Here is a 16,187-nt window from a genome sequence, read left to right on the forward strand (position 1 = left end):
TACAATAGCATTTCATGTTTTAATGATGCCATACCTGAAAGGAAATATACATACAAGTCATAAAAAGTCATAAAATTAAATTACAAAGGATGCATACAAAAACCAACTACAGGGTTAGATAGCAACGAGCTAACCCAGCTAACTTCAGTTCTCAGAGGGGCTCGGAGCCACTTGGTCTCAACTACACGCGGTCAAGACACCTACACAAACGGCTATGAAGAGGCCAAATGACCACAGAGTCAACTTCACCACGCCACAACTGATTGGGCTTGACTTCTGGACGCTCTATTACCAGATCCACATAGGCGCCGGAAGTATTGGCAGAGCAGTCGCCTGGCCAATAGGATCCCAAAGGAAAGTTTTCCAATTTGTGCATGTAACCTAGAGGGACTATCAAGTAACATAGAGGACGAGCACTTTTTATCCTACATTAGATCCTACTAATTGGCAATATCTAAAGAAACGTGCTTGCTAGAGGCTCTGGAACTTCCGGCATTCCTGGGTTTCAGTAAACCGGCAGTCAAAACTCATATGCTGAGTTGCCCTGCTGGGGGTCTCGCCATCTAGTAGCAGCTAAACTCAGTGCAGAAATAGAAGAAATCACTATGCTCTCCATCTAGTGTTCTTCCTCTGTTGATTATAAATGTTTATATACATCCCACGTCCACTAAGAAGTTAGAAACAATTGACATTTTATGGGCCTTAATTACAGCCCAAATAACTGCAAACTAGGCTCTGCTCATTTGTAATGACCGGCGATTTCAACATGAACTTACTGTAGGCTACAACACAAGACTAAGGGCCCGATTCCGATCCGGTTAGGAGAGCATTCGCACCCAGAGCTCGATTATGATGCGGTTAGGATGGCCCCCTAACAGCATTTGCTGCTTCCAAATCGGATCAGGAACGTTTCTTCCCGACCGAGGGCCTAATTACGATGCGGTTAGGAACATAGGCTACCATAGAAGTCAATGGGAGTCCAACCAAATCGTATCTGTAAGCATCCTGATGCATCATACTCAGTCGATCGGACTCTCCCGATCAGAGTCTGTCGGGAACCATTTCCAAACCGGTTAGATCGGGAAGATTTCTTAACCGCATCAGAATCAGGCCCATAGTCATTATTCACAAAAAGGGTAAACACCCCGGGCGCTGTTACCAGTGGCGGTGCGTCCATTGGGGGCGTTGGGGCGTTGCCCGCGCCCCGCGCCTGCAGCTTCCTCGGCGTCTCTGAACTTAAGTAAACTCTCAGTTTACTTAAGTTCAGAGACGCTGAGGGAGAACTGTCAGTCAGTATGACGTTGGACCGCCCACCCCCTTCAGAGTCTGAAGGGGGTGGGTGGTCTGGCGTCATGTTGACTGACAGCAGGCATTGTCTGGGGCAACAGGCAGCCAGCAGCACACAAGTGCGCATGAGTGGGGACGGAGGGCGATTTTTGCACCGTGCCCAGTCATGCGCACTAGTGTTTCCAAAGGCTGGCGCATGCCCATTAGGAGAGCGAGGGTTGAGCCAAGGCTCAAACCTCGGTCTCCTAATGGGTATTCGGGCGGAGCGTAAGCCTGCTCTAAGCCAATCCTGGTGCTGCTCCAGCACCAGGATTGGCTGAGAGGGGTCGTGATGGGCTGTTCCAGTGAGTGAGTGTGTAGGCGCCAGAAGTAACGGACCAGAGGCGGCGCGGACCCGGACCTGCTCAGGATAGGTAGGATTTTATTTTAAAAACCCCACCCCGCGCGACACCCCCCCCATGACACGAGCCGCGACTGCCCTCCCTCCTTACGCCCCCCCCCCCCTCGTTACTCCTACCCAGGAGATCCCTGGTACTCAACAGAATCTGCAGCTTTAGCACTCACAAGGAGCAGAGGCACATTCTTCCCTTTTGTTTCAGTAAAATAAGGTAATAAATATCGTAAGAATGATACAACTTTGAAAATATGTGCAAAGGAATAACTATATGTAATGATACATAATGATGTAAAAAATCTGCATATTCCCTAATGAGTTGCATATTTAGAGGACAAAAAGTCCAGAGTTCAGTGGGCAAAAAATTTCCAGAGTCACCATCAGCACAACCATGAAGGGAGGCCTTCGAGGTACTGCCCGTCCAGCTCTCAGCACTTCCTTTCCTGGAAGGCAGACTGGCAGCATAGGTTACAAGGACACAAATGCACCGCCTCTCGGAGCCCACACTCCCTACTGGAGAGGGCACAGCTTGTTGGGGAAGGTAAAACCGAAGGATCGCGGACAGGTCTGGCCCCCTGAAGTCACTCACACATCCTGGTAAGATGTCCATGACCTCAAGCTAAGTGTGGGATCTTTAACAATAAAATCAACAAACACTAAAGATGAAAACTGGTCCACCCTCGGTGGGGAGGTAGGCAGCTCGCTATTTGGAGACCCTTCGTCGTTTAAAGCCTATGCTGTTTCAGCCTCTTCCGAGGTGACTAATTATATATAGTCGCTAAGTTTCTTGTGTTATTTGTATCCTGTCACATGTTTGCTATCTGAAAAATCATTAAAATGTTTATAACAAAAAAGGCTATGGTGGGTGAAAATAATTAATATTTGTACTGTAGACATGATTCGCAACCGCGCTAATGCTGCTCTAGAGCAGCATCTCTTCATTCAAGCATACTCGGCGCAAGCTATTTTTGGTTTTTGCATACTCTTCGACCTTAATTGTGTCGCTGTTAGCCATTATTATAATATTGTGCTTGTTTGAAGTACTCTACGCCAGTGAACGCAGGAGGTTTAACTGAGCTGGTTATCAGTTATTCGGACTGAAGTACTGCATATGCATTCAGTATGCCCCCTTTTACACTCCTCTTGGTTTATATGTGTGTTGAAGTAGAGACTAGATGTTGTAAGGCATGGGCAAAGTGGGCAGTTGCCACCCTCCCTTTCAGTTGGCCCACTGGCAAGTGATCGGGACAGTCTTACGGTACCTGTGTTAAATCAAAGAGGCTTCCTGTGACTAATTCTCTTTTCAATTTGTGTTATTATGAGACCGAGAAATACTCGAATTTTAGACTACGTGATTAGTTTAATTATTTTTGAGACATACATTAATGTGGCGCTAACCTGGAGTGAAATGATTAAGATGAATGCTTCTTTAAGTATTTAATAATTCATTGTTGTGTTTTGAGTTTATTTTTTGTGTATTAACTTGATGATTTAAAATAACTAAACATAAAAGTCGTTCAAATGTTAAACTACATCACTGACACACAGGTTTTGCACAGTTGTTAGAGCACTGCAGGTGTTAAACAGGCTACTGTTGTGTGCGACATGCGCATTAACCTTTGATGAAGTGCACATGCCCAACGGCCAAATAGACCCAGAGAAGCTGGTGCAGTTGTCTGAGCTAGAGTCAGGCTACCCAGCGGGAGGGAATTATTGGGGAAGGACCGGAGAACTGGGCAAGTAGAACATGACAACTTGCAGTTGGTGTTCATATTCCATTGCCACTGAATTACCCACGGTTATGAAAAAGTAGCTCCTGGGAGCCAGATATTAGAGAACAGTGTGCTAATGTGAGTCACATTAGCACACTGTTCTCTATATAGAGTCACATTAGCACACTGTTCCTCTATATGGAGATTTAAGGGACGGACTCATGTTTTTAGTGAGCTCTCTCACTTTAATTGGCAACTTTGATCTTTGGTAGTTGTCTGGGTTTTTGTGTTCTTTTGAGTGCTCCCTTTATCTACGTTTATATTGTGCTGTTTCCGTGTAATAGTTTGTCATAAGGCAGCTGACGGCCATATTCATAGCACTGCAGGATTCTGGCATCGCTTACAATGAGCTTAGCACTTTTTGGAATTAAGTCCGATTTGAATTACGAATTTGTGGGGAAACGAACATGCGTAATTCATGTAAGATTGAATTGGTTTCAATTGGATGGAGTTTGTAATTCAGCTGCAGATTACTGCAGAAAGAGTCCGCTGATGGGACGGGCCTGCTGTAAAGATCTGTGGTCGACTTGTGGCTTAGTGCGTCGTCCAACTAGGCCTCTGAGGTAACTGAAACGAGACGCGCAGCGCTCTATAAATGTGCAGTTGCAAAAACAAAGCAATTGTACAGTTTAAATAAAATGCCAACTAAACCGGTTAGATACAAAAACAGAAATTATATGTTTTGGGGGCCACTGCTAGACTACTAGATGACAACAAATACTGGATTTGTGTGCCATCTATTTCCAAACAGTTCTTTTTTTTAAACTTAGAAACAGGTGCTCCTTTAATGGTAGGCCCTCTTGGGGTTGTTAAACCTTTGGCAATGGCTCTAACAACACTCGGAAATCTACGCCGCCAGCGCTGTCCACGCGCCCATCTTGAATGACGTGCTTTCCTTCCTGTCACCTTCCTTTGAATTGTGGGTGTCCAGGAGCCGTTTACACTGAATTAAGTATGTGGTTGTTGTGAAAAGCCAACAGGGGTGAAAGCTGCAAAAACACTGACTGGCAAACTTTGAAATGTCAGTGCTCATGAAACAACTCTGTTTCCCAAACTCAAATGTCACCACACCGTTATTTTTCTACGACAGGAGAAAATGCAAGTGGTGTGACGCAGCACGGCTTTTTGTGCAAACCAGTACAAAATTTGGACTATGTAGCAAAGTATCTTAAAAACATGTATGTACAAAAACTATCTGCACCGCTGGGTGAATGTTATTAAGATCGTTTATTAGCTGCACATGCTACTTGGAAACTGCTTTAGGTTGCCAAACCCTTGAGAAAGTAAACATGGCGCAGCATTGAGGACCCGCACTGCAGGGATAAGATTAGCATTTAAGAACCCCTTAGTAGGACCCATGGGGAGCGGGGTGTTAAGGGGCTGGTCCGGGCACTGGATGGGGTCATCAGACCTCAGAGTGGTCGACAACTTCCTGCTTTCTCAAATTTGCTTGAAAATGCACCATTTGCCCACTCTTTTTTCAATTTTTTTTCGGGGGGAGAACCCCATCGAACCCCCGTAGGTGGTTCGGTCTCGCTCACTGCAGTGCAGTTCGACAATTGGTTTACGCCTCACCACTTTCAAATGTCACCATCCGCCACTGTCTGTAGGCCATATGAAGAATCTAACTGCAGATATTTGCGCATTATCTCTAATAATGGGCACAGACCCGTTTACTCTAAAGCAGTCTGTGATGTCTGGAAGTCACCAATAGGGAGTGTTGATTGTAGGCTGCATATACCTTACAATGAAAGGAGACAGAAGTCGATGAAAGGGCCCTTTTAAGGAGACTCTTGTCTGCCACCTCTTTAGAGGATACAAAAAAGTGATGGATGGAATGCTTGAATTAATCTCAGCACTGGTAATTACTGTGGCCACATCCCAATCCATTGTTATTTTGCACACCATGTCACCTCAATTTGGACCCAGTTATATGCGAATCAGTCTTGACCCTGTTCAAATTGGAACAGTCCAGCCCGAACCGCCAAGCCAGGTCCTCACTGAAACGGAACACAAGCAACACAGGACCAGTTTCGCCCTAGTTATGGGCTGATCATCCGGGTACAGCTTGGTTCCAGTGACACATTGTGCATGGGGCCCATGTCTGGTCATACCCATCCCACTTAGGGTAACACACTAATGTATACAAAAAAGTGATGGATGAAATGCTTGAATTAATCTAAGCCACTGGTACTCGGTCCGCATCCCAATCCATTGTTATTTTGCACACCCTGTCACCTGAGTTTGGACTCATATGTAAATCAGTCTTGACCCTGCTCAACTTTGGAACAGTCCAGGCCAAACTGCCAAGCCAGGTTCTCCCTGAACCGAAACACAAGTAACCCAGGACTGGTTCCGCTCTAAACGGTGGATTGGGATGCAGCCCAAGTGATTGCCAGTGGCTGAGATTAAGTCAAGCACTCTATCCATCACCTTGCTGTTTTTGCATCTCTCTAAAGAAGGCACCCTCTGATGTCACTGCTGTATGACCTGCCTGCTAGGGATTTGTGTACCCACTTAGGGAGCTCTCAGGACATCTGTTTCACAACCCTAAAGCAGGTATAGTTTAGTTTAGAATTTGGTCTCCTTTAGCTCGGTCCGTCAAGCATAAGATTACTAATACTCACAAAGAGTGGTGAAGGAGTTAGCTAGTAGAGTTGAAAAATGTGGTTTTCTCCACCTGAGGGTCAGTAGCTACAAATTCAGATGGGAGGGTGAAATCTTAGAGACCGAGATTTCTCACACGTGTCCCGTCACTTCCTCCAAAACCTCTTAACGAATGAACTTCTCAGAGGTTTCTACATCCTGAAGGTCATAAAAAGTGTATCTGTGGCCTCTTCTGCTCCAGTCAGACAATAAAACATTAACTTGACCCTGGGAAGCAAGTTCCTTGGGAAAATTCTTGTGACGGATGATATTGACTATGGCTTCCACTAAAGGTTGAAGCTGCTTTGCAGTCAATGGAGCTGTTGCAAGATTTGCAGCATGCCTCCGATTTTGTGTTTCTGAGCTTCGTAAAGTGAGTGGGCTGGCGCAGCAGACAGTAACAGGCACTGTTATGGAATCTCTATTTTCAGGTGAAGCAGATTGTCATATTTGTAGGGTCAGGGAATCTCTCTTTTTAGAAGTAGGTTGACATATTTTTACCATGCTAATCTTCATGAGTGGATCACCCTCAGCCAAAGACTGGCGAGGAAGATGGACTAGATGTAGGTTTGTTGTTACTTTATTCCTGTAAATATGTTAACGTCCAGTTCACAAAATGTCTAACAAATTCTGAAAGTTTCTTAATGTATGGTCTGCATAAAGGGCCAACTCACAAACAATTAAATCAGACAATTACTTCTTTGTTTAGAGTGAAGGTTCGGTTTCTTTTTTTATTCTCAAAAAAACAGCAGTAGCATTCCTGCGAAGCTACGTGGGTCACAGCTTTTCAGGAGTGTGCATGAGTAAATTTTGTAGGTGTAATCTTCTTTCTTCTTTTCACATGGTGAAGCTGTTTTCCCTGTGAAGAAACACCTTCCTGTAGACCAACACCAGTTTTGATTGTGTTTCCACACTATTTGCACCTTGGATTGAGACTTACCAATACCCATGATAGAAGTAAAAATGCCTTAAAACCACACATAAAACGCTAAATTTGTGTGTTCAATTGCTTTTTAAGGCATTCACGCCCTGTAACTCCACCCCCTGTGATATTTACTCCTGCATTCAAGTGTACCACAATAGTGTAACTTTACATGTGAGTAAGTCTATTTGCGAGTGTAAATTAACTTTTGTGTGAATATTGTGCATATCAAACAATAACTCACATTGCTAAATGAATCAATTTGTGTGTCTGATTTCAACTTGAGTGCGAAAATGACTGTGAAGTGGGCCCACTGTCGGGTTCTTTGTAAGTGAGAGAAGCTGACACCATATAAGAATTAAAGAAGCAAAATTGTCAGGTACAAAATAAAATGCTGATGGATTATTTCTGTTTACACATGTTTAGGCCAGTTTCCTTCAGTGTTGAAGATATGGTGTTCGAAGCCAACTTTGTTTTGGCCACCTTAGCGGATGCAGAGTCGACGGCCCTTTCACAAAGATCGCAGGTTCTCTCACGCAGGTATTGTGCTTTGCATTCATATACCTTCTAACATTTTTGGTATTGATTTGTTATGGCTGGGAACCCTAAGGTTTAGTGATGTAATGGCTCTGACGGTTATAATGTCATGAAGTCTGTAAACCATATTACGTATAGGGTTAAAATGTAATGAAAGGAATAAGGAAATGAGGCACACATTAAATGGCCACTCTCTCTTGACCTCCCGAACTGACCCATCTTGACTTCTTCCTGGTGCTGTCCACAGGGCTGGGAGATTCACGGGACAGGGCATGGCGCTGCACTAACTGGAGGGGAGGCTCCTGTACCCTTCGAGAAGTGTGGAAATCCCATTTAATAATATGGTGGTAAAGAGGAGTCCCGACCAAGACTAATGAGATAACCAAGATGGTGCGCATGAGGTAGAATAGACCTCTGGTGCATGACAGGTGAGAGGGACTTGCATGAATGGCAGGAGGTTGACAAGCTTTCACCAAAGCACTGTGGCAATTAGGGCTGGGTGGACATCTACCAGGGTGAGTTGATTTAACTAGTGATAGAGATCTGGGTATCTAAAATATTCCCACTACCACGGATAGAGTAATATCACAGTTACACGCACATACATTCATCATACGCTAGGGCCCATTTCACTAACATACATTCAAAAACTCTACCAGCAATAAACCTGTGGGAAGAAAACCTCCTGATCACCCAGTATCTATCTCGAGGTCGATAAGACCTGGTTTAGTGACTATCTTAGTACAATCTATACAACATATACAATAATGATCAAAAATATAAACCCAATAATTGACAAGAAAGAATATACAACACCATGTTTAAAATTATATTGCTTTATCTAAAATTAGTCAAAAGTAAATCAATCAGAGTAAATCATTTCTCATAATTACCTATTCTAACTAAGTGTCAGAACGGGTCAGGACAAGTCTCTCGGTAATGTCTCTCAAGACAAAGTCCTCAGCATCGATCCTCAGCAACGTAGATTCACGCAGCAAGGCAAAATGGCAAGTGGCAAAGCCCTCCCTAAGCTAACATTCTTATAGTGAAAATTACAATGGAAACACACATAAAATTATTCAGCATCCGCTGAATCACTAAGCAAAGCGAGAAGGAAGGAATGTATCATTGCTACATCTGAAAATCTTCGCTCAGGAAAGTTCACAAAATATAAAACTACGGAACAGGAACCAAAGACTACAATGTATTTAATAAGTTCCGTCTCTCCTCGGCAATCGAGCCACAGTTCACAAACTTTCTCCAAGGCTCCTTTGTTTTACTGAGATCACCAAGGACGTTCCATTTCTTTTGGAGATCCTCCAAACTGCTAATGTCCTCATGGAAAATTTCATAGCAAGGTCCATGGTTAGCCGACTTCCAGCAGAGGTCTCTCTTGTCACATCACAGAATATGCCACAGCCACCAGATTTCAAAAATTCTGCTACCTCTTGTACAGGCCTCCATAGGCCACAATAGACCATCTTAATTAAAGAGACAAAATAAACGTTACCACAGCATAATGATTAAACAGTGTTAACCCCACTAATACCCTTATGTGTATGTATTTATCTAGCTTTGGGACATAAAGAGCATTAATTCGACAAGCGTTTTTGTGCTAAAAAATAAACAGCACACAGCAACGTTTAAACATGAAAACTTGCACGTTATTATTAAAACAGAAACAGCACACACATGCTAACCCTCGTGTAACTTTCTCTTATGTTAAGACAAACAGATTGATTAATAAAAACACACTTACACAAGACAAATAATTAATTGTTAATTATTAATAAATTAATAAAACACATAGACATGCCAGAGCTTCAAAAGGCCCTGAATTTTCTAAATGAAAACTCTGCTCCAGCAATCCCCCCTTTGGTGATTTTATCACCAAATAAACCCAAAAAAAAAAAATTGTGAAAATTTAGTCCCATTTTAGGAAAAATCAGAAATGTCTTTTCCCCTTACACAACATTACACACCAGTCACTCTTTCATCATCCCTCTTTGTCTGCAAATAAACACTCTCCCTCAATTCTTCCAATTCAATTTCTTGTGGTTCTCTTTTCAACCTTTTGGTTTTCTTTTCTTTATTCACTTTCTTTTTCCCTCCCCTGTTTTTACAACACACACACACCAATCTCAGTATCAACAAAGCAACAATTATACAAGACAGAGGAAACAATATTCTACCTATAATAGTACTACCTATTTTTGCAATAAAATCCTTAACAGCTATCATCTTATTAGCTATTTTAGTCCACAAACTCCCAACTTCAAGTGGTACTAATTCTTCATGCAAATCAGTAATATTTTTGATATAGACCTTCAGGTCTTTACTTTCATTAGGAATGTAAGTGCAACAATGTTGAACTTTCAGCATTCCACAGACTCCACCCTCCTTGGCCAATAGAATATCAAGGGCAAGTCGATTTTGCATAGACATGGCACGTACGGCACTTAATTCCGTATTCACCAAAAGAAACCCTCCTGCGGTATTTGTCGATAAGCGATCAACCACTGTGGACAGTTTCCGAATTCCATAAGCATTTAACGAAATTCCCACTGCTGGAATCAAAACCACAAAAATGTCACCCACAATTTCAGACCAAGTTTCTCTCTTAAAACGTGTTAATAAGTTAATATCTTCTACATCTTTTATTTTATCTGTATGAAAAATCTTAGGAAAAACTAGGCCCACATAACACGTGCCATACCAATGGTCAGGCAACTTGTAATAAGCCTTGTTCCCACAAACATAGTACACTCCTGGAAAAACTGTATCTTCTCCACCTCTGAAACCCCAACCTGTTGCAATGAAGTATGTATCATGGCACTCACTAGTTCCAACAAAATATGTATCATATTGGGATTTCCTTTTGGTAATGCAAAGTTTACCCTTCTGCGGTGTATCCAAAGCTAATGTTGGACTAACCCCATTTTTCAACTCTTTTCCCATCTCAATGTCCCAAATTGTCTCACTCACTTTATATTTCCCTACTTTCTCATTCATGTTCAATCTCCTTTCTTCTACCATATCCAGGAAAGCTATCTCCTCTTCTTTCAAACTACAAGTTAAATTATTCTTAAAAATGTAATCTAATGTTAATCCTTCTTCTTCAATAAAAATCTCACCAAAAGTGTTAGCTTCTTTAGCTGGATTCAGCTCTTTGTTCATTGGCAAGTGCCCAAAAATACTATCTCTGTTAGACATCTTATAATCTATTTTCCCTAACAAATAAAACACACTACTTAAAATACTACAAGAAATACCATATGTAGCTGGCAAATGGTGATAAGTAACACCCTCTGAAACGGATGCAGGTAATTGCATGCAAATATAGCAATCCCTTACTTCCATTGTCTTCACATATTCATATAATAACTTTGAAAAAACATTACTAGAAAAATTATTAATCGACCTATCTTTGTGTATGTAAGTGTTACTCATTCTAATTGGAACTACTTTCTGTAAATTCTTCTCTACATTAGTCACATTCTCTGTGTTCATCTCAAATTCTACTTTGAAAGTAACTAATAAAATTAAAACACCCCATAGAAGCATTAATAATCCAGTACAGCAGCAGCACATCCTACACCACCTTTTAAAGAAGGCACATCTATTTTGATTATTCTCTATGTTAGCCATTTTTTTTATTCTGCTTTAACCTCTACTACTCCACTACTGAAATTAGAACTCTCAAATTCTTCAACGTCTGTTCCAAACTTTTCAGTTTCTCCAAAGACCTCTTCGTTCACTCAGTCCAAGTGAATCCTTTTTACTCAGTTTGGATATTCATCATTTTTCACTCCAATTTCTTCAACATCAAACTGTATTAGATCTCCAGTATCACAATCCCCAGCCTCTGACTCTTCTCCAATGTCAGTCAAGAGTACTTTCAGGATTTCACCAGTATCTTCCTCAACCACTTTTCTCAAGACCACTTCCGGATTATCTCGAGTCACTGTTTCTTCTTTTCCTTCTTCAGACAGTGTCACATAAGACCATTCCGGTGATCTGTACTTTTGGTTGGGTCTTCTTACTCTTTTTATTTCTACTGGTTCTTTTGATCTCTTTGATTCTTCTTCTTCAGCTTTTGAAGTTTGACTTGATACTTCATTCACTTGTTCAGCTTTTGATGTATTCGCTCTTATTATCCTGTATCTCAGTCTTTTAACTCCGTTGTTAGGCCATCGATCTCCTTTCACAACCTTTTTCGGTTTCGGCCTTACTTCTTTCTTATTCTTTTCTTCAATCCAAGTTCTCTTTCTCAGAACTCGACCTTCTGTTTGTTCATTTTCATCATCCAATTCTGTCTCAAGTGCCTTTTGCTTTCGTTTCACAGCAGTTTTCTTTTTCTCCACAGATTTTCCCACCACTATTTGAGACTTCCCTACTTCTCTCCCTCCTCGGGTCTCCGACACGCAATCTTCTTGCTGTCTACTTGTCCCTTCACCTAGCTCCTCATGAATGTTCCCTACACCTCCTCGGGGGTCTTCCGCAATCTGTCCCTCTCTATCTTCTTCTGACCCTGCTTCTTCAAGTATAATCTCAAGTGGTTCTTCAATCTCCTCCTCTTCTGATTCAGGAGTAATCTCTGTGTGATTTCTTTTTTCTTTTCTTTTTCCTCCACTGCTACTCGAAACTTCAGGCTCTTTTACAGAATCCGATCCTCTCTCTGATACTCGCAGTGAATCTCTTGAAGCTCTCTCTGCTTCTTTTCTCACTGATTCCGTATCTTCAGCATCTTCACCATCACTAGAATCCGACTCTTCAAAATACTCTTCACCAGTCCCTTCTTTTGGATTTGGAACTCTCAGAGTATGACTTGCATGTACCCAGTGCTTCACTCCAGCACACTTTACTGCAGTCGTCGTAGTCAGAATAACTTGTCTTGGCCTTCCCCACCTTGGAATCAAGCAATTTCTTCTTCTGTGAACTTTAATCCTCACCCAGTCTCCTGGACTCAGATCATGGGCTTGCTTCTTCTCAAGTGTGGTAGCTTCTTCTCCAACCTGGTGAAACACAGAATGGACTGCGTCAGCCAGGCCTTTACAGTAATCCAAAATCAAGTCATCAGTTATTGTCACCAACTTATTCACAGGCACGAATGCATGGCGCATTGCACGTCCCATGATTATCTCATGCGGGCTCAAACCTGTAGTTCTATCTGGAGTAGATCTCATAGTCATCAGAACTAGAGGCAAAACATCTGGCCATTTCATGCCAGTGGCTAAACACATCTTTCCAATTCTATTCTTGATTGTGCCATTGATCTGCTCAACCACACCAGAAGCCTCTGGTCGGTATGCACAATGTAGCTTCTGCTGTATTTTCAATGCTTCACAAATCAAACCTATGAGTTCATTTTGAAAGTGACTACCTCTGTCAGACTCAACTGTAACTGGAAACCCGTACCTAGGAATCAACCCCCTCAACAGTAATTTTGCCACTGTTAATCCATCATTTCTTCTAGTCGGGTAAGCTTCCACCCACCTTGAAAACAAACAGACTACCACTAGAACATACCTTAGTCTGTTTACTTGGGGCATTTCAATGAAATCAATCTGCATTCTTGTAAAAGGACCTCCTTCTCTGCCTATTGTCCCTAGACTCACCACTGTCTTTTTCCCAGTGTTAAATTGCTGACAAATTAAACACCTTTGACAGATGCTCTCTGCAATTGTCCTGAACTTTGCATTGTACCAGGTTTGTTTAAAGGACCTTACCATCGCATCCCTCCCCAAATGTCCCTGGCCATGATACATCCTTGCCATTGACGACAAGATAGAGTTTGGCATTACTGGTCTGCCATCTCTGTAGACCCAAACATGGTCTGTTTCTCTTGGAGCACACCCTGCTTTAATCCAATCTTCTTTCTCTTCCTTTCCTGCCTCATCTTGTAACTGCTTCACTTCATCCCAAGTTTCTAAGACATTAGTAAACATCACAGAAAGAAAAGACATTTCCTCCATTCTATCCCGATTAATTGACTGATTTGTCTTAGCACAATACTGCGCCACATCGTTGGCGTAACGGTTTCCAACCGTGATAAAATCATCTCCTGGACCATGGGCAGCACATTTTACAACTGCCAATTCTTTAGGCAGCTGTATCGCCTCAAGCAATTTGCCAATCATTTCAGCATTCTTTATTGGAGTTCCACCTGACGTCAAGAAACCTCTTTGTAGCCAAAGTTGGCCAAAGTCATGCACCACTCCAAATCCATACTGACTATCAGTCATCACAGTCGTTCTCAAATCTTTCCCAATTTCACAAGCTTTTGTCAATGCCACCAACTCAGCAACTTGCGCAGATTTCACTCCTTTCAATGGTGACGCTTCCATGACCTCTGAAACTTTGCACACTGCATATGCTGCACATAACACACCATTATCATTTCTTAGGCATGATCCATCCACAAACAACACATGGTCATTTTCAGGTAAGGGAATATCCCTTATGTCTGGTCTTGGTTTTGTACAGTACTCAAGCACATCCAAACAATCATGATCATCTTCCATTTTCACACCTACGTTTTCAATATCCGGCAAGAGTGTCGCTGGATTCACATTCACACATCTCTCAAGAGTCACATTTGATGCTCCCAGAATCACTTTTTCATATTTGGTCAATCGACTATGTGACATGTACTGAGTTCTGCTTCTTGTCAAAAGAATTGCCACATTGTGAGGTACGAATACCCTTACAGGATATCCCATTATGATTCCCTCACTTTGTTCTAGGCTTCTGCATGTTGCAGCCACAGCTTTCAGACAACCTGGTAACCCCACGGCTACAGTGTCAAGTGTCGATGAGAAGTACGCAATAGGTCTTCTCAGTAATCCATGCTTCTGAATTAACACTGAAAGTGCACATCCATTCCTCTCACTGCAGTACAATTCAAACTCTTTCTCATAATCAGGCATACCCAAAGCTGGAGCCTCACACATTCTATTTTTGAGCTCTTCAAATGCTGCCAATTGTTCTGCATCCAGATTCAATGGATCTGTCATTTCACTTTTTGTCAATTTAATCAGTGGCTTCGCAATCAGTGAAAAATTAATTATCCACTGACGACAATATCCCACCATACCCAGGAACATTCTCACTTCCCTCTGGGTTTTTGGAGCTTTCATTTCTCTGATTATTCTGATCCTGTCATTTGTCACTTTTCTCAGACCTTTTTCAATATTGTGTCCAAGATAATGCACTTCTTTCTTGCAAAATTGCAATTTGGCTGGAGATACCTTTAACCCTCCATCTGCCAGATGATTCAGTAAAGCTATGGTATCCACTTCACAAGCTTCACGTGTCTTTGATGCCACCAATAGGTCATCAATATATTGTACTAGCACTGAACTCTCGGGCATGATCAAACTTTCCAACGATTTCTTCAATAACTGATTGAATATCGAAGGACTCTCCGTATATCCCTGTGGGATACGACACCATGCTAAAATACGCTGGCCAAACCTAAATGCAAAAATCGGCTGGCTATCATGATGCAATGGAATTGAAAAGAACGCATGACACAAATCAATCACTGTATACCACTCAGCATCATGTGGAATTTGATACAGAATCACTGATGGATTTGGCACAATAGGACAACATGCCACCACAATTTGATTAATTTTCCTCAAATCCTGCACAATTCTAAACTTCCCATTGGGCTTTTTCAGTCCCATTATCGGTGAATTACATGGACTGCTCAATAATTCTCTCAGGACTCCTTGCTGAATCATTTTCTCAATTATAGGAGTTATCCCTTCAATTATTTCTGGTGTCATTTTGTACTGAGGAATGTTAGGATATGTTATTCCCTCTTTCACTGCAATTTTCACTGGATCTACATTATTCATCAATCCCACATCCTCTCCTGTGAAATCCCACACTGCCCTTTTCACTGTGTCTCTTAGTTCTTGAGGCAAATCCTCCGGATCAAACACAGCAAATGCACCAATTAACTCATTTTCCCTATTTTCTAGAGTCATTCGGTACAAAACATCCTCATCTGGTGTCTCAAAAGCTATTCCATCCGGTGTACAAAAAATTGTGCAGTTCATCTTGCACAACAAGTCCCTACCTAACAGGTTCACTGGACTCGTGTCACAGACAATAAATCTGTGCATGTTTGAAAATTTCCCTATCTGTACTCTTACTGGTTCAGTAAGACGTGTTCTGATCTGTGTATTGGCTACACCAACTACTTGGACTGTTTCATCCGAGAGAGGAAGATTTTTAACATCTGTTGACCTGACAGTTGATCTTGTCGCACCTGTGTCTACTAAAAAAGTAACACTCTCCTCATTTATTTTTCCATCCACAAATGGTCCTGTCTGGTCTATTTCTAGAGTTGCACCAAGTATGCACTCTTCCTCCTCTCTTCGGCACCGTCAATAATCACCCTCAGACTCACTCCCTTCACTCTTTAACAGGTACTGTTGTACTTTGTTAGTACGTTTTTGTTTGTTTACCTGCTCATCATTGTAGAATCCCGAGTCCTGATTATATTTTTGTACCCCTCTATTTTGCGGCAAGGGCGGTTTTGGCTCCTGATTCTGCTGCCTCACAACTTTCTGCTGTTGCTGTTGATTATTCCCTTCATCCTGCACCTGTTGATTTA

General features: G+C 42.0%; 1 protein-coding gene across 1 annotated transcript in view; it reads left to right on the top strand.

Moving 5' to 3' along the window:
* RAD9B (RAD9 checkpoint clamp component B) overlaps positions 1-16,187 on the top strand; it is a gene marked incomplete at its 5' end in the record, with an annotated part of 711,521 nt that overhangs the window by 544,616 nt on the left and 150,718 nt on the right. The window contains one exon of the mRNA XM_085632854.1: positions 7,448-7,561. Coding sequence (XP_085488980.1) covers positions 7,448-7,561 — 114 coding nt within the window. The remainder of the gene's footprint in view (positions 1-7,447; positions 7,562-16,187) is intronic.

Source organism: Triturus cristatus, chromosome 11 (genome assembly GCF_964204655.1).
Source record: "Triturus cristatus chromosome 11, aTriCri1.1, whole genome shotgun sequence".
Taxonomy (NCBI): Eukaryota; Metazoa; Chordata; class Amphibia; order Caudata; family Salamandridae; genus Triturus; species Triturus cristatus.